The 24,470-nt window shown below is 36.5% G+C and overlaps 1 protein-coding gene across 1 annotated transcript; it reads left to right on the top strand.

Moving 5' to 3' along the window:
- Nucleotides 1–4,898: 4,898 nt before the first annotated feature.
- Nucleotides 4,899–24,072, top strand: LOC110799482 (uncharacterized). Its single transcript, XM_022004748.2, has 16 exons — nucleotides 4,899–5,120; nucleotides 5,238–5,287; nucleotides 6,923–6,983; nucleotides 14,546–14,641; nucleotides 14,733–14,882; nucleotides 15,703–15,834; nucleotides 17,491–17,618; nucleotides 17,930–17,972; nucleotides 18,294–18,377; nucleotides 18,705–18,746; nucleotides 18,860–18,930; nucleotides 19,286–19,339; nucleotides 19,436–19,541; nucleotides 20,114–20,182; nucleotides 22,617–22,760; nucleotides 23,725–24,072. Exons 1-16 carry the CDS (start codon nucleotides 4,944–4,946, stop codon nucleotides 23,869–23,871), a joined length of 1,554 nt encoding a protein of 517 aa, XP_021860440.2. The 5' UTR covers nucleotides 4,899–4,943; the 3' UTR covers nucleotides 23,872–24,072.
- Nucleotides 24,073–24,470: the final 398 nt, after the last annotated feature.

Genomic DNA, 24,470 nt, shown 5'->3' with positions numbered 1-24,470 from the left:
TGCATTCAATGATAAGTCTAATAAATGCGGTTCAGTATTAATTAACAAGTTAATAATTCAGTGAGATCAAGTGAGCTGAATGCCTAGCTAGAGGCCGCTTCAGTTCAAGTGGAATTAATGATATTAATCCACAGCTTACTCTTGACTGAACCCGTAGGGTCACACAAATAGTACGTAAACGGATCAAGTATTTAATGGCATTAAATACTCTATCTATGGATATTCGGAATCGACGGATCTTGGTTTCAGTGGGAGCTGCGATCGTCACAAGCAAGTGAATACTCCGGAAACGATGATATTGCCGGAAACGGAAATATGGATCGCATCGGAAATATAAATATTATCCAAGTCGTAGATGTTGCCGGAAACGGAAACATGGTACGTATCGGAAAATATTATCGGAAATGGAAATATTGCCGGAATCGGAAATATTGCCGGAAACGGAAATATTGTCAGAATCGGAAATATTATTGGAATCGGAAAATAATTCCGGAAACGGAAATATTAAATATTTGTTCGAAACGGATATTAATTCCGGAATCGGAAATATTAAATATTGTTCGTATCGGAAATGAATTCCGGAACCGGGAATTTAATCGGAAGCGTATCGTACGAATTAGCATCGGACGAGGCCTGCCGGACGAAGGCCCAGCACGAAGCCGGGCCATCGCCCAGCAAGCAAGACGCACGCCAACACACACAGCCTATGGCAGCGCCAGGCCCACCGCAAGGCAGGCCCAGCGCGCCAAGGCGTGGCTGCGTAGCTTGGGCTGCGTAGCGTGGGCCAAGCGCACGCACGCGTGGGCGCCCTCGTGGCTCCGTGCGTGTGTGTGTTTGTGTCCATGCACAATTCCTAAATCTATTAGGATTTGGTGTATGATTAAATTCCTATTCCTAAAAGGATTATTTAATTAATTAGAGTCCTTGTAGGATTCTAAGTTTAATTAAATCGTATCCTACTAGGATTCCAATTCCCTTTCCAAACCTCTATAAATAAGGGCCTAGGGTCATAATTTATGTACATGGGATTGAAGTATTCTAAGGGTAAGTTTTGAAAGAAAAATAAGCCAAACACTTGCAAACACTTAACCGAATTTCCTAGTAACCTTAAGGGCGATTCTAGTTGGTCTAACTTGAGGCGGATCCGGACGTACTGTGGACTATCTACGGAGGGACGACATTTGGAGTCCTAAAGGCTTGTTCTTGTTTGGTTCGGGCGCAGCTAGGGAGGGCACGCTACAAAGTGTATGCTCCTAAATTATGCTAAATGATTATGTGTAAATAATATGTTTCCTGGCATTAAGGTTTTTCCGCATGATTTATGTTTTGTCATATGTATCATAACCTAACAGGGAGCCCACCAAACACCATAATAAATAATATAATGAATATCGGACCATACCGAGTGTCGGGCCATACCGACGGAATTCCAGCGCATAAATTAATTGAAACAACGTCTTGTATCATTAGTAGGAGATCAAGCTTTCCAGCAAGTCTCCCCCCATTGTTCATACTCAAGGTATATACGTTTCAAGAGCTTTGAAGCTTGTTCTGGTTGCACATTACGTTTATCAATATTTTATTAATAGTGAACTCGAGACTCAAACAAACATACACTTAATAAACGACAACCAAACAATCTCATTTTAATCCTTTAGGACTTGTGATCAATAAATCAAGATGTAGTGAAATTACTACCAAGTTCCTTCTCACAAAAGGTGAGATTCCACATCATGCCTGTTAACATGAGGGTTGTGCCCGAGCACGACAAATCCTAATTCATTTCATATAAAAATATTCTCAACTGAAGCCTACATGTGCGGTGGCTTACGTGAGTGAACCCTTCACATGTGGTAAAATAAATAGTACAACGATGTACGAATAATTGGCTCAAAAGTATGCTAGACATCCCGTACAATAGCATAACAATAGATAATTCATCCCTTGTATGTGAAACAAACCATACATGCATAAATAGTGAACAACATGATTTACAATGAAATCCATACTCACAATAGTCCCAACATGCTTGTTCAATCAACAATTCAATAATTCCAATAATAATAATAATTCACATGATCGTTCACCAAATCAAATATGAATCCACCAAGTTCACGTAATACAATTCACATCAATAAACAATCATGTAATGTCCCTTGACAATTAATGTGGTCGCCCTAAACTTGTACGTACCTTGAATACCTAAGCGTAGGGGCCACTTTGCAAAAACTATCACTCACTTAGAAATCACCTCCTATCATCAAAATAATGAAACCTTAATTATTTCCATGTTCATTAAATTTCCAGCAACTTTATGAAACTTAAAACCTTGATAATAATTAGAAATTAATCGTTCTTTAATAATTAATCGTCTCAATTTGCAAAACTAATCCCTAGTATGAAAACATACTTTTTCCCTCCTTAAAATCAATAAAAATTGACACTTTAAACCTTTTTATAAATCTGAAAATATAATTTATTATCATAATTAAATTAATCACCTAATTATGCTAATCAATTGACCCATTAGGTCTAGGTTAAAACCCTAACTTGAATTTTCCAATAAAACCAATTTAACATCACAAAAATCCAATCTTTATTAAATAAACGAATCTGAAAATTCATGCTTTAATAATCAAAATACGCCTCATGAATTAAAACATATAAATCCTCATAATACGGTGTTCACAACCGATTCCCATCATTTTAATTATTCAAAACAATAATAATAATATAATTTAAAATACGGAATTGAATAGAATAGGTAAGGAAGAAGAGAATTATACCAATCCGGCCTATAGCACGGAACAACCACGAATTAATTGTGATGGGGCGAAAGAATTGAATGAACGAGCAAACACACCCACACACACACACACACCTTGTGCGTGTGTGCGCGCGGGCAAGGAACGAGAGGCAGCACCAGTAGTGCGCGTACAGCAGTGCGACACGAGAGGGACGAGGGGTGCAGGCTGGGCCCGAGCAAGAGAGACGAGTGGCTCGTGTGGCTGGGCGGGAGGCAGCGCACACAGCAACAACAACAATAGCGCAACAGCAGCGCAAGGGAAGGGGGTGCGCGGGCTGCGAGGCGACGAGTGTGGGGCGAGGGGTGTGCGAGAGGCACGGCAGCACGAGCAAGGCACGCCGAGGCACGAAGCGTGCTCGTGTGCGGGTGAAGGTGAGCCGGCACAAGGGAGAGAGAGGAGAGAGGAGTGTTGGGCAAGTAAAAGAGGAGAGGGTTTATGAAAATTAAGGGGATCATTTAATGAGGAAAGTCTTATTTATAGGCTCACAAATCCCTAGTGGGCTAGGCTTAGGAATTTGATATTGGGCTTAGCAATTAAATGATTGGGCTAGCTTTAGAGTTAGAATTAAATTCTTTTGATTGGGCTCGTTTAATAAAACGAGTTGGACTTTTATATAAAAACCCAAACCTTTAAAATTACTCGTGACCCATTAAATTTCCCGACTCGAAAATTAAATTCGTTTCGTAATTAATTAAAATAATAAATATTCTAATTAATTAAAATACATTTAAATAACATTTAAATGCGAAATAAATTCTAAAAATCATAAAATGCTTTATAAATATAATAAAGTATATTTATAATTATTATAAAAATACGAGGTATTACAGGTAGCCCATGGCCTTTTCTGGGACTAGATTGATCACCGTGTTCTATTTTATTCAAAAGTTCCTCGATATCGCAGGTCACTGAGGTTACTCGTCTTCCTTAGTGAAGACTTCTTGTTGGACAACTCGGTCCATTGACTATTTCAATTGAAATAATATTAAAGATACAAAGGTCTAGTCTAGTCAAATGTGGTTTTCAAGTTAATATGTTTGGGTCGTCCTTACTTATGCTTTATTAGTATCATGCTAGGAATGTTTATGCATTGATTTAGTATGTAGTACTCAGCTTTGCTGATTACGTGCTTTGTTTGTGTGTGTTGATCATGGCTATGCCTTATTGATCCTGTGATGACCCATTTTGGTGAGCAATCTCTAAGGATCAATAAGCGTTGCCCATCTACAGGTTTGAAGATGATGCATCATTGGGATCGGGATTAGATTGGACTTGGGTTTGTTAAATTGGACTTTAAATTTGTCGTACTATCTATATTACTTTATTTTCGTTGATTGGTTTTGACAATTAACTCTGTAATTGATTATTTATAAACCTAAAGTTAGTTTTATGTTTTCCGCTGCAAATTCCAAATAAGCCGTTACATTTTCATACGGGCGATACTTTGATAATCCTCTATAGTTATATTTATAAAAAGGGTTATTCTAGAAAAAGGAGATTTGACAGGGTGTTACAACTTTAAACATAGATACCTTTAATTACGAATAGAAAAAATTATACTCCGTATAAACTTGATATTTATAAAGTATTTATTGAGACGAATGTAATAAAACCTCACATGAGTACGTGTATTTTTTCTTAAATACGTCCACTAATAAAAAAAGGAGGAAGTATATAAAAAAAACCACCCCGTGGTAGAGTAAAAGCTCATGAACATAGACTTCAACATAAAGATGGATGTGGGCCGGGCGGATCCGACACGAAAAAACACTACCTAATACGAGCACAAAGTCATGGGCTGGGGCTGGGACAAACTTTTTTTTGAAAAAAGCACGACATGATCCGAACCGGCCCGACATGACAAACCACACTAAATGTAGTTTAGGATATGCACGATGGCCCGACTTGGACAGACACGAGAACCCATGGGCCTTGTCTCGGGCTCTATTGTGGAAAATTTGTCCCAACTCGATACAATATGGGCTTGACATGACCGGGCCTGTTCAGGCCCACAAGCCCCGTATGGCTCGTCCCGAAGCCCGGAGCCCGACCCGTCAGCCAGCCATCTTTACCAGTTCAACCCAACGAGGCTAGAAAGTTTGCAAAACACACTACCCCCCTTAAACCGTCTTGCTAATGGCGGAAGCTAAAGAGGCCATTCCAATGGCGACTGCAGAAGTACCACGCTCCTCTCTCACTCCTCTTGAAGTTCCAATGCAACTTCACGAAATCAATCGCCAAAAGCTCGTCAAATATCTTCAACAACACCTCACTGATTCTGGTCGCCCAATTCAAGGCATCGTTCTCCTTCAGGTAAATCAATCAATCATCTATTCAATTTAATTCCTCTATTTTTATGTTAATTTGTGTTTTTTTGTATCGAATTACTCAAATATTTCATGCAATTCTTTCGATTGTGTTTGTTATTAGGGTGGAGAAGAGAAGAATCGTTATTGCACCGATCATACCGAACTTTTCCGGTTAGTTTTCTGATTTTGATCACAGATTGAATCATGTTAATTTGAAATTGTGTTTAATGTACAGTATAAACTATGAACCTATGAAGATAAACTTTTTGATTTATGTTACATACTTGCAATCAGTTCCATGTTACCTGGACTCGGGTACCCATGTCGGACACGGATACGTGGCCAAGTGTCCGACACGGCTATTTTGTGAAAAGATTGCATGATTTTGGTCTAAATTGAAATGTCCAAGTGTTCATACCCTCGTACGAGTGTCGTGGATTCAACACGGGTGTTTGAGGTAAAATGAAGAGGCTGGGTAACGGATTGCGTGTGGTGCTGCAACTTCTCCTAGAGGATAAATTAAATCTAAAAAACTTGTCTATATGAAATTATGAATAGGAAATATTGGAAATTAATGTCACAAAGTTTTCGTTTTGAGATCAATACTGTCAATGTGTAGCCTGTAGGTTGTCATAGAGTTTTTGGTTGATTAGTATTGGAGTATTGGTTTTTATTTTGTTTTGTATGATGCATATCTGAATCTGCTGTATTTTAGAAACTTGTAGGCGTAGACCAGAAACATGTCAATCTTACAAGCTGTTGGCTTTCTACCTATTAGCGTAGTCGAAGGGAAAATTAGGAACTCACTGTACAATTATAGTTGTGCATTTTGATAATTAGCTTCTTGGCAAAAAACCCATCTAGGTGATGTGGCTCAAGGTCGCCTTGAGGGAGATATAATGCGAACAAAGAATTTACAGCTTAAGTTTGTACTTCTCATACCAAATGCCATAAAAAAAAAAGACCTAAAGAAGCACTTACTAGTTATGATGAAAATTTGATCAATAATGTCGTATCCATACTTCCATTGCAAGAGTCTGTAACTCTATATTAACTCAAGAGTAATTTTCTGCTCCTGAAGAGGAACTTACCAGTCGGTAACTTTAACTTGAATAATGTGGCCCTTATTGTAAAGGGAGCGAGCCAACAAAATACTAAGTAAAAATCAAAGACGGTGCAAACGAAGGACCTTATTGTATGTTAACAAGTATACCTACAGTAGACAGGCACATAAAAGAAAAATAGATGTCTCCACTCTTGAAGTATGGTGGAAAGACTGATTTATAATCTTTTTCAGTTTCAATCCAACTTGGGAATATGTTACTTCTGCATTTTTTGACTTTTACAGTTATACCAATAACCGTAATTAAGTTTTTCCCGCCTGTTGCTCAATGTTTAAATGTTTATTTCACTTGATGAAATCTTGGGTTCTCTTAAAGGGTAAGATATTGAGTATTTGTTATAGCGCCTCAATTGCGAAAGGCCGAAAGCAAAACTTTATCACCTGCTGGTTTTTCTCTTAAAAATAGCAACTTATTTATGTGTTTTTTATGGGCCGTTTGGATCATATACATGTATATGGTTCTGTTTTCAATACATCTATATTAACAATTTGATTGTGCTGAGCTTAGGTTATGTGCTATGGCCCTTAATATTCAAGAGAGATGCTCACTTAGAGTATAAAACTTGATTCATTTAGAGTATACAATGTTCCTTTGCATCCTTGTATTTTATACATCCAAATATATTAGAAGTTTTGTTCAGATTCTAGATGCTAAATTGGTGTTGTTTACTTGTGTTCAATAGGCAGGAGAGTTATTTTGCTTACTTATTTGGAGTGAGGGAGCCAAGTTTCTATGGAGCTGTTGTAAGTTTTTCTCTCTATTCTCTCCTTCCTATTCCTTCTTCCGTACCCCCTCTTACTTCGTAAAGGTAACAACAAAACCTAATCAAATGTCTCGTCAAGTATTAAAGAAAGATCGACAATGCAAACAACCAAGAACAAGTGCGTCAATCCTACTTAGGTGTAGGACTCATTAGGCTAGATTTTTTACGTTTAGACTGTGGAAGTCCGATAGTTTAGGACTCTAGGAATACAATAGTTTTATGCTTCTAGGAGTTTGTAAAATGTTTGAATAAATAAATGGCAATAGCTAGATTTATATTCCTAACAAGTGTTTTGACCCACGCATGTTCGTTACAATTATATCCAATTTTATGATAATGATCTCTTGAATTAATTAAAATTAACTAGATCTTACTTTGCTTTAATACTTCCTCCGTCTTTTAATACTCGCAACGTTTGGACTTTTGCCACTATTCATATAATTTACTTTGACTATTCGTAGTGTTTTTTATATAAGATAAAACATAGTCATGTGGGATCTTGTTAGATTCGTCTCAATGTGAATTTTCAAAATATCAACTTTTTATAATTTTTGCATAAAGAGAATTTAAGATATAAATGATCAAAGTTGTGCATTGGCATGTGTGCAACTAACAAACGTTGCGAGTATTAAAAGACGGAGGAAGTATAATTTTTAACACGAAGCTAATGATGTAAAGCTTATAAGATGTTTATTGGAAAATATAATTTATTTTATGCATACATAGTAGTTTATTGAAACTAAAACTCTAAATACACATATTTATATAGATACAAAATCAATAAAATTCACACATCTTATTTGCACGATTGCTTTTGTTGTAGTCATATGAGGCACGAAACTTACAAAAATTTGGAATGCCAAGTGTCAATATCTCGGTAGTATTACAAGTTTTAATTACAGGGGATTACTAACTTGGTTTTTATAAGAATCAAATTCTTTTATTAGTACATATTTGAGTTGAAGTAGGAGGATTATTAAGTAGTGTTTTAATTAGAAGCAAATTCTTTTGTTAGTTGGAATAAATGTTTTTGTCTGATACTCGATCTTACTAAATAGGCATGTAGCAAAGTTGTAGTTGTCGACTTCATTTCTTAGTGTCGTAGTGCATGGAAATTCACTTGAACAATGCTATTATTATGAGCTAAGAATTACGATGTACTAAACCTATCATTAATTGGTGTATGTCCTCAGGATTCTCATCCTTGGACAAGGCAAAGCAAGTCAACGTATGCTCGTCCCAATTACAAATTAGCTCCTAATTAGGACAAATTATGCCATTAGTAAATATCACACCAGACACAAAGTTTCCATTCGCTACAAGAATAGGATGTTATGCGTGGCATATGGTTGAACACATCAAAATAGTTTGATTAAATCCATGGTTAACTTTGGTAATTATGGGATGAAAGAACAAACATGATACAATATCATGTAAATAAACTGAATCATAGAAGAATTTCTTTAGTGAGCGAAATCAGGGTGGGGAGAAATAGAGAGTTTGGGAGAGAGAATGATGCGGAAGCATTTGTAGTTTTAGTTTAATTTTTATTTTAGAGTTGGATTACATGTTTTTGGCATTAGGAGTTGTTTAATTACGTATTATTAGTTTACTTTCCAAGTTATATTAGGGTTAAGAATTCTAGATTGTTCTATTAGGGTTTGTTAGGTTGTTTTCCTTCTCCTATAAAAGCACACAACTACATATGATAAAAAAAAAAGTTTTTTTGATTAATTTGATGAGCGTATGCTATCTAGGTTTAGGAAGTTAAACCAAACACACAACTGCGACTTGTGCCTCCCTCAAAAGTGCGACTTTTGAGTTACCTATTCACGCTCGTAGACTAAATCATATTACATATGCAAAATCATATTACTTTGCGATTTTCATATGCTATACTTAAACTATCAAAGTTTGCATCTATGTGGTTTGAACGGACGCAAACCGAGAGAGCTCGATTAAACAAAGCAGAGATTAGTACTTGGACTGCCCTTAAGACCAAGATGCGTAAACGGTTTGTCCCAAGAACTTACAAACAAGACCTGTACATGAAGCTCAACTCTTTGGAGCAAAACCATCTTTCAGTCGAACAATACATCAAGGAGTTTGAGAGGTTGTCATTGGCTTGTGAGTGCAAGGATGAGGATGAGCAAAAGGCAGCAAAATTCTTGATTGGATTAAAAAACGCTATTGCAAATCAGGTGGAACTGCAACATTTTTACTCGTTTGACGAGGCTTGTCAGTTGGCTATTAAGGTAGAAAGACAACTCGCAGAAGCTAAAGCTAAGACCCCTCGATCTCCTTTTACCCCTATAGCTGAAAATTCAAGGCCTTGGGATACTCCAGTTTCACTCGGGAAAGGTTCGAATTCTACTCCACCACCACCTACGAGTGAACCGAGTTCAAAAAAACATATGAACTTGACTCCCGGACAAGCAGCAATGAGAGAAAAGCAATGTTTCAAGTGTTAGGGGCATGGACATATTGCTAGGCAATGTCCAAACATGATGTTAGACTGTTAGTTACTTTAGAAGATCACCAAGCATTGTTAATGGCGCAACAAGAGGAGAAAGAAGGAGAAGCTCGTGTTCTTGCCTCGAATACTAATTCACGTTTTGAGTTCAAGGAGATAGAAAATAAATTATTTTCGACCAATGTGGTGCAACCTATGGATGAGGAAGTTAAAAGTTTGGGTATTTTGAGAAAAATCTTACATATGGGAGCTTCACTTGTTGAGGAGAATGGGCAACGTGAGAACTTATTCCACACTCGTTGTTTGGTCAATGGTAAGGTATGCTCGTTGATTGTGGATAGTGGTTCGTGTACTAATGCCGTAGCTAGCAAGGTGACAAAGGAGTTAGGGCTACAAACTCGTGAGCATGTTCGTCCTTACAAGCTGAATTGGTTAAATGAAGATGGTGGGATTCGGGTCACTAAGCAGGCTTTGGTTAGTTTCAAGTTGGGCGAGTACATAGACGAGATATGGTGCGATGTGCTTCCCATGACAGCTTGTAATATTCTGTTGGGTCGTCCGTGGCAATACGATCGAGAAGTACTTCACCATGGAAAGGATAATATCTACTCGGTCAAGATCGGTGATAGTCGATTTAGCTTGGCTCCATTACCTCCAAAAATGGCACCCCTTGCTACAGATAGGGATGGCAATGGGTAGGATCTGGACCGGATCCTCTAGGATCCGGATCCAGATCCATTTTTTAGGCAAGGATCCAGACCCTACCCGGATCCGCTGGGTAATGAAATTGAGGATCCAGATCCAGATCCGACGGATCCTACGGATCCGGGTCCAAAACGGATCCTAACTTATTTTTTCATCAAACAACCTTAATTTTCATTTTAACCTTAAACCATAATTTAATTAAACTTCAATAACAACACTATTTGTCCATACAAGCATTCACTAAAATCAAATTTAACAAATCCAACATAAATAATATTAAAAGTTCAACAAACTTCAATAATGCTACAATTCTTAAGTCTTTATTTCTATATTTTAATTTTAATTTTATAAAAACGGGTAAACGGATCCGGGTAATGACTTAGGACCCGATCCAGATCCGTTTTTAAAACCAATGATCCAGATCCTACCCGGATCCGTCGGGTCCAAAAATTGAGGATCCAGATCCGTTGAAAACGGATCTGGATCCACGGATCCGGGTCGGGTCCATTACCCACTGCCATCCCTAGCTACAGATGATCGTATGAATGTGTGCGTCACAGATTTGCGTGAAGCCATTGTGCACAACAAAAAGGAAAGACTAGCTAATGTGTTGAACGTTTGGAAGACACCACCTTTTGATGTGGGCGACTATGTTTTCTTAAGTTTGAACGCGCAACAAGTGTTCAATAATTCCAAAGGGAAAACTGAAGCTATTGAGAATGGTCCTCTTAAGGTGGTGCACCGTGAGAACTACGACACTTTTCAGATTCTATTGGGCCAAGGTGTATGTGCTTCTATGAAGGCTTGTGATCTAGTTCCGTGCAACTTGTAAGGAACTTGAGGGCAAGTTCGTTTTCAAGACGGGGAGTATGATGCGGAAGCATTCGTAGTTTTAGTTTAATTTTTTTTTTTAGAGTTGGATTACATGTTTTTGGCGTATAGGAGTTGTTTTAATTACGTATTATTAGTTTATTTTCCAAGTTATATTAGGGTTAAGAATTCTAGATTGTTCTATTAGGGTTTGTTAGGTTGTTTTCCTTCTCCTATAAAAGCACACAACTACATATAATTAAAAAAAAAATGTTTTTTTGATTAATTTGAGGAGCGTATGCTATCTAGGTTTAGGAAGTTAAACCAAACACACAACTCCGACTTGTGCGTCCCTCAAAACTCCGACTTTTGAGTTACCTATTCACGCTCGTAGTCTAAATCATATTACATACTCAAAATTCATGTTTAGATCCACATCAGAGAAAGTATTAGTGATATATCGAATTAATTATTATCATTACAAGTTAATCCTTTTATATGGCAGTAAATAATTAAAATTAAATGAATATCATGTAAAGAAACTGAATCATAGAAGAATTTCTTCCATTAGTGAGCGAAATCAGGGTATAAAGGGGAGAGATAGAGAGTTTGGGGAAGAGAAAGTATTTGTGATATATCGAGTTAATTATTATCATTACAAGCTAATCCTTTTATATGGCAGTAAATAATTTAAATTAAATGCTGAAATACAGGAAGGTTGTTATGACAACTTGATCAACATGTTAAACTGGGATGAGGGAAGTTAATGTTGTGTAGGTAAATATGTCAGCTCAATTTACCCTTCTCCCTTGTGAAATATGGAAGGCTAACAATTATCACAATGTAGCATCACGAGCTTCAAATTCAAAACTCTAATTTCATTCAAAAAAATTCTGACCATCCAAATAGCTTCAGATGCTGCAGGAGCCATATCTCTCTATTCTGCCTCAGAGTTGTTTCTTGCTTTTCCAACTAATCGGAGAGTTCCCCAATAAAAGAACATAGCCTGATATGAACCTGACATGAACCTCATATGAATTGGCTGAGTGTCTTGTCTACACCGTATAAGAGAGATCGGATCGAGTGTTTGTTAAGAAATTATGTTTTCCTACCAAAAATGTGTTACCAAACATGTGCAGTAAGTAGCATTGCATTTGCTGAAGACCAGTGTATAAAAAGGCGCGCCTAGGCTCTGAGGCGCAAGGCGATTGGAGCCAGCGCCTTTTATTGTCTGGACGAGGCGATTTCGATGGGGCGCACCTAAGGCGCAAAAAGGCGCACTTTGAGGCGCAAAAAGGCGCAAAAAAGGCGCACCTACTAAGGCACACACCAATTTTCACTTTTTTTTTTTTTACTTTTTATTAGGGTGCCTCACTTCAATGAGGCGCACCGAGGCACACCGAGGCGCGCCTAAGGCGCTAAGAACTCCAAATCGCCTTGTTGCGCCTTGAGCCTTTTTATATATTGCTGAAGACCATGGTGCATCTCTACGTAATTGTGGAAACACATATATTGTATAGGTTGCTAGAGATATGTAATAGACTTGATATCCTACAATGTCCATCAACAACCTTGATTTTAAAGGAACTACAATGTCAACCAACAACCTTGATTTTAAAGGAAATTGTGAATCTACGTGTAAATATATGTATGGTATACATATTTTTAATACTTATTGTATTCATTATTTAACCAATAGAATCCAAATGATAACATGTAATTTAATTTTTGTTACGTCCGAGAAACAGCTGGGAAATTACGATTTTTGATAACCCAAATAATATATATTATATAGTACTCGTTTTCTAAATGGTGCTAAGAAATTCCATTTTGGTACATTTTCAAAAGTGATTAACAAGTTTGATTTATTCTACTTTTGGTATATCTCTTTCTTACTCAAAACACCTTATCAACCATCTTTTTACACTCACCCAATGCTCTCTCCTCCTTTCTCTTATTTTATTCATCTTTTTCTTATATTCACTCACCACACCAACACTCTGTCTCATTTGTCTTAATATTTGTGCAAATAGTAAACATTAACGTTTAATGGAAACGGAGCTAGTAGAATATTGTTATGTGTTGGCCTCTTGACGCTAGTCGAACACGCAAGAAGAGAATTTTGGGGCAAATGAAAGAAGTGGAGTGCTTAAGCAGAGTACGTGTATTGTTTGGAAAAATGCTTACAAATGTTCGATGTTATATACAAATGAACCTCTAAGCCTATTTATTGGAAGGGCTTTAATTCTAGAACCTCCTCCCTAACTAGTGGCTAGGAAAATATACACATGGCACTCACATGTATGCATCCTACATTCTTTTAAATAATTACAACTCACAAGATATTTACAAGGGTATAGTAGAATTCTTCAAACAAATGGAACTCACATGTATGCATCCTATATTCTTTGACATAATTACAAATCACAAGATATTTACAAGGGTATACTAGAATCTTCACAGTTCACACTAGAAGGTTATCCTGGTCCAATAGAGCCTAGAAGCTTCTCCTTAATGCCCCATGCGTCCTTGCGTTTGGCCCATCAGATAGGGGCCCTTGTATCCCTCTCGGCTTATCTAGTCGCATCTTTATATTTATGTCATTTTTATTTATCTCGGGCATGAAAATTTTAAGAAGGGTTTTTATGGGCATCATTAGATTCGCACACTTAACGATGCTCGGTAGGCTAAGAAATGTATAACGATATAAAGGTACACTAAGCACATAAAGAGGCCTAGGCCAATGGCTTGCGGGCCCTAAGTAGGGATGGTGTAAATTTATCATGATATAAAGGCATCATACTGAATTGTGGACTATTAGTCTGAATTGCTATTCATCTAAGGGACAATTTTCTTGACATTACTTCATCGTTAAGGCCATGAGGTGTGGTGGTGGTTTAGTCGGCAGATGATGTTGTGCATGGTTATGGTCAATTAGATGAAGCTGCTGGCAGTTCTGTAGTAGCAGTAATTCAATTAGTAATGCATTCACGATATGACTGCAAAGTAGTCCCAGATAACTTAGCTAAATTGGCAGAAGAGCAAACTGGTTCACTAATAGATGGAGAAAGATGCCTCCACATCAATTTCATTTTTATATTTATTATTTTGAGACACTTATGTTTGTACTTTCTATATGAAATAATAAACTCTTGGATGGTATCCTAAATAAAGATAGTAAACCACTCCCATATTTACCTTTTAGTTCGTTGAGCTTTGAAATTCAATTTGACCAATTTGTTGTGTGCACACTCTTTTCTGGATCAAATTCCAGTCAACGTGATTCTTCTTTTGTTTTTGGCCTTCATTTACTTTTATTGGTAGACAATGTGACAGGATGTCACTTTTGTTTTTTTGTTTTTTTTTTCTTGAACTAGCATCCTTCGCTTTTCACAATGTTTATTATCTTGACTATTTTAATCATATACATTTGTTCAGATTTGCTTGTGAATGCTTTTTTTTTCTTTGTTTCGTTTTCCTTTGTAACTCATAACGGGATAGTTCAGTTAGCTTTTGTGTTGATGCTAATACTTGGACCATAATTTACTGTCAAGGATATTGCCACAGGGAAATCTATCCTGTTTGCTCCACATCTCCCAGCAGAATACGCTGTTTGGATGGGGCAGATAAAACCACTGTCACATTATACGGTCAGAGCAGATTATTTTACCATTCGATTCCACTGTTAGTATTTATTATACTTTTCTTTGCTCATATCTTTTCGGGGTTCGCACTTTGCAGGAAAGGTATATGGTTAACATGGTCTGTTATGTGGATGAGATGGAAGAAGTTTTGCTCAATCTATACAAAGGAGAAGATAAACCTTTGCTGTTTCTATTGCATGGGCTTAATACAGACAGTGGCAATTTCTCAAAACCAGCAGAATTTAAGGTGTCTACTAGTATTTGTTTTTGTTAATGATTATTGTCGTTGTTTTACAATACCAACTACGGTCAAAGCTACATATATAGACCTGGTCAAGAATTATACATGAATAACCCAGATGTTTTGAAATATTCTACAGTGGTTGACTTAGAGTTTCACCACCAATATTATCAGTACACTCTTGGTGATAGCCCTTAAATAAATGAAATTTAATAGTTCAAGTCATGGTTGATTCAGTAAAAGTAGACCAAACTCTCATGTCACTGAAATAATCACATGCGGAGAGTTTAAAGAAAGACATAGTTGCAAATTTCAAGTGACTAACAACCACACCAACAAAAGAACAAGAAATGTTTATTTGGAGGAATTTTCGGACTAAACAAGGATTTTGGATGATTTCATCATTTTTCTTTTAGAATTTGACAACACCAAATAGCTCTGATACAAGTAAATACAAACATTAGACGTATGCATTACATTATGATACATAAAACGGGTATGGGAAATCACTACCTAGTTTTGTTAAACAAGTCCACAATCGTACCATTTTACCATGTACCACATACCAAATCTCGTGTTCCAGATTATGATTTTCTTTATTTTTTGGTTGGGTGGGGTGGTGGGTGTCCTCCGGACAACTGACACAGGGTTAGGATCAGCCCCTTTTAAAGTTTGCATTATCACAAATGTCTTTCAAATCATCATTGTTATTTGGTCTTGTATGATGCTGAAACTGATCTGTAATTTTTTTGTAAATCAGAATTTTATATTTTGACTAGTTCATATGCTAGCAAATCGTTGACAGATACATTTTTTTACTTGTCAGGGTATTGAGAATTTCAAAACAGATTTGAGTACATTGCATCCTATACTGACCGAGTGTCGTGTTATAAAGTCAAAGTTGGAGCTCGACGTTATCCAATATGCAACTGATATAAGCTCAGAGGCTCATGTTGAGGTATTATTTAATGTTTATCATAAATATACATCTTTTGTCTCTAAAAGCTACCTCATTTTTGTTAACTCTCTGGATGGAACCTTTGAACCTTCGAAAAAAATAAATTTCATTGAATATAATCTAAGATAAGAACATATGAAGCCTTAGATGTGTGAACATGTTGACTATCATTGTTTTTGTTTATCTGCTTCATACTGGTTCAAGATTGGCAGATTTTTTGTCTCAAGGAGCATAACGAGAACTTGATGCTCTAAGCAATTAGTCTTTTTTTGGTATCTTCAGTCGGTTGTTATACTTCAAACATTGGGATAATGGGGCATGTACCTTCACCTACTCAGACAACGGAAGGATGTACTGTGGATGTCAACTTTTGGGACATTGAAGACAAGTTGGGAGGTTAAATACATTCAAGTTAGCATTGCAAAGCTCTGTTTTTTTTTGTTTTTTTATATCATAGATGGGTTTGTTACATGATAATAATTGAGAGTAGGTGCTGATCAAAGTCTGATTACGGCGTTGGATAGATTTTTCTTCATGAGTTGATGCTCCTCTTTTTAAATTGATTGGTTTGAGTGCAAAGGTTTAGTACAAAATGGCTACGATGGACTGGTGGTGCTGTATGGGTAAAGGAAATAGTGTTTAAGTCAAGATATCGAGAAAAGCAGAAGAAACAGGTTGGATAGTGTAATAGACTTATATTTGGTGATAGAAGCTAAGAAAAAAAGATTGACATGTAGTTGATAACCTAGAAAATAGATGTACTGGACAGAAGATTAATATTTGGAAGACAGAAAATTCGTGGAAATGGATATTTGATTGTAATGTGCTGCAATTAAATAATCAACAACAGTGTTACAGTCTCAGATCTTCGAGTGGCTGGATACCCCAACTACCAAAAGACAATAAAATAAAGCGAGTCAATTCTCTGATTACTTTATTTCTAATCTCCGCTTTATATAACATTTCTGACTTCCTTTCCTCTCTCACTATATTCTTACCAGCAAGTAGGACTATATAGAAATCAGGAGGAAACTCAAGCAAGCGAGGACTTTGTGCATCACTAGCTTTACTGGACATGGTAGTAGTTTTAAGTAAAAGTTAGTTATGGTGCAATTGAAGTTGAATATTATGACTTTTCCAGACCATATCTGACAGTACACATCAAGACTGCTAGCCGTTTCTTCTCCTCTTTTTCTTGGAGATTCTGTTCGGCGCGTTTATTTGTCAGTGATTGTTTGCCTTTGTTGAGATTTTGAAACATTTCTGTTACTTGAAATTATTGGTTGTGTTTTCTGTGATGGGGCATGCGCAATTCTCTGTTACATACATATTTCAATTTCAAATGCAAACATGTTGCTTTAAAATATTTCCTTGCCCATCCCCAATCCATATGCAATCACACAATGGAACTGTAACATCCATTTTAACCAATGCCTGGGTTATTTTTCTTTTCTTTTCCATTGCTTTTTCTTGCTTTAGATCAATGTAATTTGCTTGTCAACTAATAGGCTTGAACCCCAGGAATTCAGGAAAACTTATCTATTATGCTTTTGTCATTTTACTGGATAGATTATATCTTCTCATTATTCATCTACGGAGCAAATATCCTGTACTTTTATCGGTAGTAATATTTATACGAGAATGTTTGGCTGACAGGTAATGAGAAATACAAAAGTGGGCATGAAAGAATATCAATTGGAGAGCATGTTTCTCCATCACACCTATATGTATGGTGGATGTAGGCATTGCTCATACACATGTATTTGTGCCACAGGTGATAATAGGTATGGTTTTCGTTTGTCTTTACTTTATTTTTGCTAGGGATAAAACATTGAGTTATTTAACTGTTTTCCTATTACGGGGTTCATACTTTTTCCCGCATGAGTTTGGGAGTTGGCACTGTGTTGCACCATTGTTATCGTAATTTACTTTGCTGCTGTAATGCACCCCGTTTCCCTCAACACTCAGCCCAAAGAAATTGCATTAAAAAAAATGAAAATAGATGTTGAGTTTATTTCCTAATGAAGGCAGAAGTATTTCAAAAATGTACTTTTTGTTAAAAAAAATCACTCAAGTGTGGTATATCTTCCTGCAGTTCTGTTCTCCACTATGGGCATGCAGCAGCTCCCAATGAACGGGTATGTTGGTGTTGGCAGCTCCTCTCTCCTAAGATCCCAAATTTGTCAGTTTTTCGTGATAGTTGCACCAAAAAGAAAGCTCCTTAGTGAAAGATATATCATATGAACACAGGATGGGTTGATTGAATGAATTTTTTGATATTACAAATATGGAGACATTTAATTGTGAAGAGAAGTTGTATGTTATAACTAATAAAATAGTGAAGCTACAGGAGAAATAAAACTATCTTCTTAGTTGTTACGGAGCTCTTTAAATGTATATTTTTTCCTTTTATTCCCCCTGTTTCTGATAGATCTATCTATTCGCATTTACCTCTGCAGACTTTTATGGATGGAGATATGGCATTGCTGGATATGGGAGCTGAATATCATTTTTATGGTTCTGACATAACCTGTTCGTTCCCTGTATGTAGCTCCATCTTGATTCTTGAATTTTATCCTAAGTACTAGTTTACTAGCATATGTAAATAAGTAAATGTACTGAAAGATGTAAGAGAAGTTGCTTTGTGGATTATATTCTTGACGTCTATTCTTTTGTCTGTATATTTGTATATGGGCACAAAATCAACACTTGTGAGAAGTTCCTCTGGAAATTGGATGACGTATTATTGGCAATAGTCACCTTTAAACCCTTAGAAAATATGTTTTTTGTTTTTTTGTGGTATCAGTTATTCATGCGATGAAGCTATTTGTCATGTGACTCTTGAGTACTGATGTATTATTTTGCTTCAGGTGAATGGAAAATTTACTGTTGATCAGCGTCTTATATACAATGTGAGTTTTTACTAAGATATATGCTATGGTCTTTTGAGTTATAGTCGCTATTTGACTTTTAAGGCTGGCAACTTTGTTGCTGCAAGCTAAAAATAAAACTCCTCTTTTTGCAGGCTGTCCTTGGTGCTCACAATTCTGTCATAGCCGCAATGAAACCTGGAGTAAGTTGGATAAATATGCACAAGTAAGGCTGTCTTAGTCCTTTCGTACTTATTTTTTTCTACTTTCTGTCTTTAGATGTTTGCATACTTTCTGTCATTCCAATTAGAGTTTACACATCTATGTTTAACTTTCTTCTCTTTTCTTTTTTTAAAAGAAGGATATCATAAATCAGGTACATGAAATTCTTTGCGTATCAAAATGCCTAATTATGGAAACCTATCATGATCTTTCTGGGAATTGTACTTGTGTTTTGAATAGTTAGATTTTTTTTTGACATGTCTAGTTGTCTACTTCCGTTTGAAAAGACATTCATCTAAATGCCTGTGTTTTGCATGTGGTCTGTTTCATGATTTTTGCACTTTCTATCTTTGTGTCAGACTTGCAGAGAAAGTCATACTCGAGGCTTTAAAGAAAGGGAACATCATCACTGGGTAGGCAGTGTCTATTGCTCTTCTCTTGTCATACCTTATGGAAAGTAAATTCTTATTCTCATGGTATTTCTTTTCCCTGATTTTCTTAATTATTAGTGATATCGAGGATATGATGACTCAAAGGCTGGGAGCTGTTTTTATGCCTCATGGTCTTGGCCACTTGCTAGGGATCGACACCCATGATCCAGGAGGCTATCCCAAGGTTCTGATTACTTATTCTCTTGATCTTCAATATTTCTTCATTCTTGGTGTTTCCAATTCATACCATAGAAAAAAAAGTCGTGGTTGCCGTCGCGTTAACAGTTGCGTTATCGCGGGAACCGCTTGTAATGGGATAAATAGAACGGATCGTGGCTAACGCGGTGTGAATTTTCTCAAAAAATTCATATTAATAGGTTTAAGCTTTGTTTATACCTTTTTAAGTTTAAAAGGCATTATTTCAACACAACCTAACAAACCCTATCACAATTTGAGAAAGGGACATATTTTGTGAACAAATGATCATACAAAATATCTTGTTTTTAAAATACATAACTAATTGCTAAAATATTTTTGTCTAATTTGTGCAAAAGAACGGTGTAACGGGAAAAAAAAAAAGCGTTCTAACGCGGCGAGTCACCGTTATGTAACGGGCGACTCGGGGAGAAAGATGTGATTTTTGTCACACATTTATGTAACGGGGTTTTGCGGAACGGTAAATCCCAAATCCGTTACGTAACGGAACGACCGAGTTTTAATTCCATGATTCATACCAACTGGTTGTCGAATTTGCAGGGACTGGAGCGACCAAAAGAACCTGGGTTAAGTTCTCTACGCACAGCCCGAGAACTGAAGGAGGACATGGTTAGCATATCTGTTTTGTCTCGTGCTTTACTTCCCACTGTGCATGTTATATCTAGATTCTTCCAGAAGAGGCTACTTCTGGAAATCAGGTACAGACTAGTGTTATACTCCATTATAATTGGCCACTGGTTGGAGGTTGTCCCCAGGCCCGTCCATTTGCCGGCCTAAATGGGACACAGCACAGGGCCTCTGGCCCTCCAACAAAAAAGGGCCCCAAAATTGTATGAAAAATTAAATAAAAGCCCAAAAAAAAAATGTATACACACATGCCCACACATGCCCAGGCGCACAGCTGGAGAGGGACGATACATCGCAGTTCACCAGCGATGTATCTGCCCCATACCCACAAAAAAAAAAGTGAAAAGAAAATAAATTGCAATGATGGCCCACCCTTTAAATAAATGGTAAAAATGTTGCGAACTTGCTATATACTGTCAAAGGTTAGATAAATACTGTCATTATTGTGTATATACTGTCATTGTTGTATTAAAATTTGTCATAATCATCCAAAAAGAAGAAAACGAAATGAAACAAAAATAGTAAAAGGACCACTTAAATGACTGGATAAACGTGTTACATAAGCTCTCTGTCATAATCATCCAAAAAGAAGAAAACGAAATGAAACAAAAATAGTAAAGGGACCACTTAAATGACTGGATAAACGTGTTACATATACTCTGTCATTGTTTGTATAAATACTGTCATTGTTGTATTGAGTACTGTCATTTATTTCCGATACTTAGTACTTTGTTTGACTTTTCAACTAATTAAGTGAAAAGACGATTTTACCCCTGGGTATGGGCAAAAAAGCCGCTGGTGAACTGCGATGTATCCTGCCTCCACAGCTGGATGCTAGGGGATCTTTTCTACACATGCTAGGGGATCTTTTCTACTTTCTTCTCTTTCTTTTCTCACTTCCCAAACACAAAGGCAGAAAGGTCAGAGACTCAGAGTACTACTAAAGTAATTCTTCATCATTTTTTTTTAACATTTGTTTTCTAAAAGGAGAATATACTTTGTAGCTAATACTAGCTTTTACAGGAAAAAAAAATCTTCCTTATTATGCAATTAAAAAAAATTTGAAGAAAAAAAATTAGGGAAATTCTCTATGGTAACATTATACTTTTGCAAATTCTCATTGGTAACAAAACTTTTGACAATTTCTCTATAATAGCATTAGTAATCTAAATTCTCTCAAATATAACATTATTTCACTAATTTCGACTTAATTAATATAATTAGAATTAACCATAGTTAACTGACTTCCCCTTTTATCTTCTTCTTCGTGTATTTCCTCTCACCCCCTTCATCTCCTTCCTCAGATTCATCTAATTTCCCCCCGAGATTCTTTTATATATTCAGTTTCGTTCAATTCAAAACCCCTTTCATCGGTTATGTACAAATCCAATTTCTATATTGAGCAATATGAAATACAATTTGAGATTGAATAAATATTCGTCACCACTCTTCCTCTTATTTTCGCATTCATCTCCGGTGAGAGGTTTGCGTCGTCGTCTTATGTTTGGTCTCTACGCGTTGTCGCCATCCCTGACCGTTAGACCTATCCTCAGTGTTCCATGATTTGCAACAGAAAGGGACGCACATTGATCTGAAGATTGAAGAGCATCATTGCGCCACCACTTCTATATGTCCCAAAATTTGTCACAGTGGCAACTTCTTCTAGTACAATCATTCAAACAAAAGTTTTAAAGTAGTTTTGATGAACATAGTCTCTTATAGTTGATGTAACAGAAGGTTGCTGATGTAAAATATTTTTTCTTTTCGGCATTATTAGGTCCATTTGTTTTAAGGAATAAGGAGTGACAAATTATGGAAGGTTGATGGTTTTTCAAAGGAATGAGTGATCAGTGAAGGTTAATTAATTTGTTAGGACTTGGGAGATCGAATTTACTATAGTAAACAAAGGTTAATTTAGTACTTTTACTAATACTTAACCATAGTTAGTAGAAGATTGGTTAATTAAGTTAAAATTAGGGGAATAATGTTATATTAGAGAAAATTTAGATTAGTAATGCTATTTGAGAGAAAGTGACAAAGATTTTGTTACCAATGAGAATTTGCAAAAGTATAATGCTACCATAGAGAATTTCCCAAAAAATTATAGGGGCCTATTTTTTTATAGTAGCACAGGGCCTCAAAGTCATTTGGACCGGGCCTGGTTATCCCCCTGAAGTTCAGACCAAGCTCTTGCATTTTCTTTCTTAAAGAGTAAGGGGGTTTATAGTCCATGTTTTTGGTTGCCGTGTCTTGCTGTTGTGCAGCTCCCGTTTTTTCAATTCTGTTAACGTTTTCGTCTGTGTACTATAGATAGTTTATCGTTGTTGATGTGTGTTAGACTCTGTTGTCGTATACGCACAAAATCAGTAAATATAAACAAAACAGATAAATAGCTGAACTTATCAACTTGTTTCAGGTAATCACAGTGGAGCCTGGGTGCTACTTCATCAGTGCGTTACTGATTCCAGCAATGGAAAGTTCAGAAACGTCAAAATTCTTCAATCCTGATGCTATAAGGAGATTTATGGTCTTTGGCGGTGTTCGAATTGAAAGTGATGTGGTATTGTTCAGTTGTCCTGTTACTCCTAATTTCGATTTCAATTCCCTGGTGCAGCACCCATATATGAATTTGTGCATTGGTGTTAGATCATGTTGTATGCTCGCGAGCTTGCTGTGTTGTGATTAGCTGGATTTAATGTCTTGATGGGTTTGATATTAGATGCATCTCTCTCTCTCATCTAGATGAACCCGTAGTTCCTTTCTGTTAATGTTTTAAAGATTATTCGACTCATAAAACATGACTTAGGCTTTGTTTATTCGACTTATTTTGACTTATTTCAAACAAAGTAAGTTCAAATAAGTTCAGATAATATAAGTTCAGAAAAAATAAGTTTTTTCGTACATTTTCACACACAAATAAGTTTAATGCAGACAAAATAAGTTTTTTTCCAGATAAATTAAGTTCAGTTAAGTTCAGGCAAATAAGTCCAGTAGAACGAAGCCTTAATGCAAGATTAATCATGTCATGGAACAAATCTAAATTGAAGTAAAGTTCTGATAAGTTTCATGTTTTTCTTCCAAGCACACTAGAACAACTTGTTGTCATCCCAGTTCTTTGTACTTGATTGGCAATTCTACACGGCTCCTCGACGTGCTTGTTTGTGTCATTTTAATTCTATGTTTCTGAATATTGACGATCACTGTGTACTCTTTTCTTGTCACAGATATGGATTTCTTCTTTTTCTTTTCACCTTATCTTTATTGCTTATTAGATCAGATCACCAGACCAGATTAGATCAGAAAAAACAAAAAACATTCACAGAAAACATTAAGGGGACCAGGTCTGTAGGCATTTGTGCATCAGTCTGACTCAATTTTATTGCTGGAAGCTAGCTTTATTCATGTCTGCCCTTGGTTTGTACACGTTTGTGTATCATGTTGCTTATTATCACCATCATATTCGTTGCTTTTAGCTGCATTTGGTTGAAAACTTTTCTAAACTTTTTACCTGGTGAATTATGTAGTATGTCACATCAATTGGCTGCAAGAACATGACCAATGTTCCCCGCGAGACATGGGAGATTGAAGCTGTTATGGCAGGGGCGAAATGGCCGCTAGAGAAAGGTGTTGTTGATCATTCATATAATGCAATTAGAAATTCTCATTCATAGAGAGAATGCTAAACTTTGCCAACAGATACAAAGAGATGCTAAACTGTAATACTGGTTCATAAAGAGATGCTAAACTGTACTGTAATACTGTTAGTTGTAATTAGAGCTTCTGTTGCATAGTACAATAAGGTCAGTGTCATTTACACCACTTGACAATCAAGTTCAATAATCTTGCAGAAAGCACATGGATATCGATTATCATTTTGCGCGTAAATAAGTGGCTAATGGTTCTACCAAAGTTCATTGTGTTCCTTTTCAATCAGTGACGGATATAGGGGGTTTAAGTGGGGGTCACGTGGCCCCATTCCCCCCCCTCCCCCCCCCCCCCCCAAAAAAGAACCTAATTTTAGTTAACTTTCATTATTTAAAAGACAACTTTACTGTAGCTATTTTTTCATTAATTTTTAAGTAGTGACTTTACTACCTACACTTTCTAGATTCGCCACTGTTTTCAATACTAGTTACCATTTACCACAGGTTTTGAGATGTCAAAGAATTGAGCATATTTCAATCATAATTGTAGGCTCAATTGCACCAAACCTTTCTTAGCTCAAAGATGATCATCAACATTATGAACAAGCACTTCAGTATTTTCGAAT

This window comes from Spinacia oleracea, chromosome 2 (assembly GCF_020520425.1).
Source record: "Spinacia oleracea cultivar Varoflay chromosome 2, BTI_SOV_V1, whole genome shotgun sequence".
NCBI lineage: Eukaryota > Viridiplantae > Streptophyta > Magnoliopsida > Caryophyllales > Amaranthaceae > Spinacia > Spinacia oleracea.
This window is presented reverse-complemented; position numbering and strand designations above follow the sequence as displayed.

Bases quoted from the DNA above. Each gene is read 5' to 3' on its own strand.
- LOC110799482 (XM_022004748.2), top strand. From the start codon at position 4,944: ATGGCGGAAGCTAAAGAGGCCATTCCAATGGCGACTGCAGAAGTACCA. The intron at 15,835-17,490 runs GTATTATTTAAT...TTTGGCTGACAG, and splicing joins GCTCAGAGGCTCATGTTGAG to GTAATGAGAAATACAAAAGT. The intron at 19,542-20,113 runs GTTCTGATTACT...TCGAATTTGCAG, and splicing joins ATCCAGGAGGCTATCCCAAG to GGACTGGAGCGACCAAAAGA.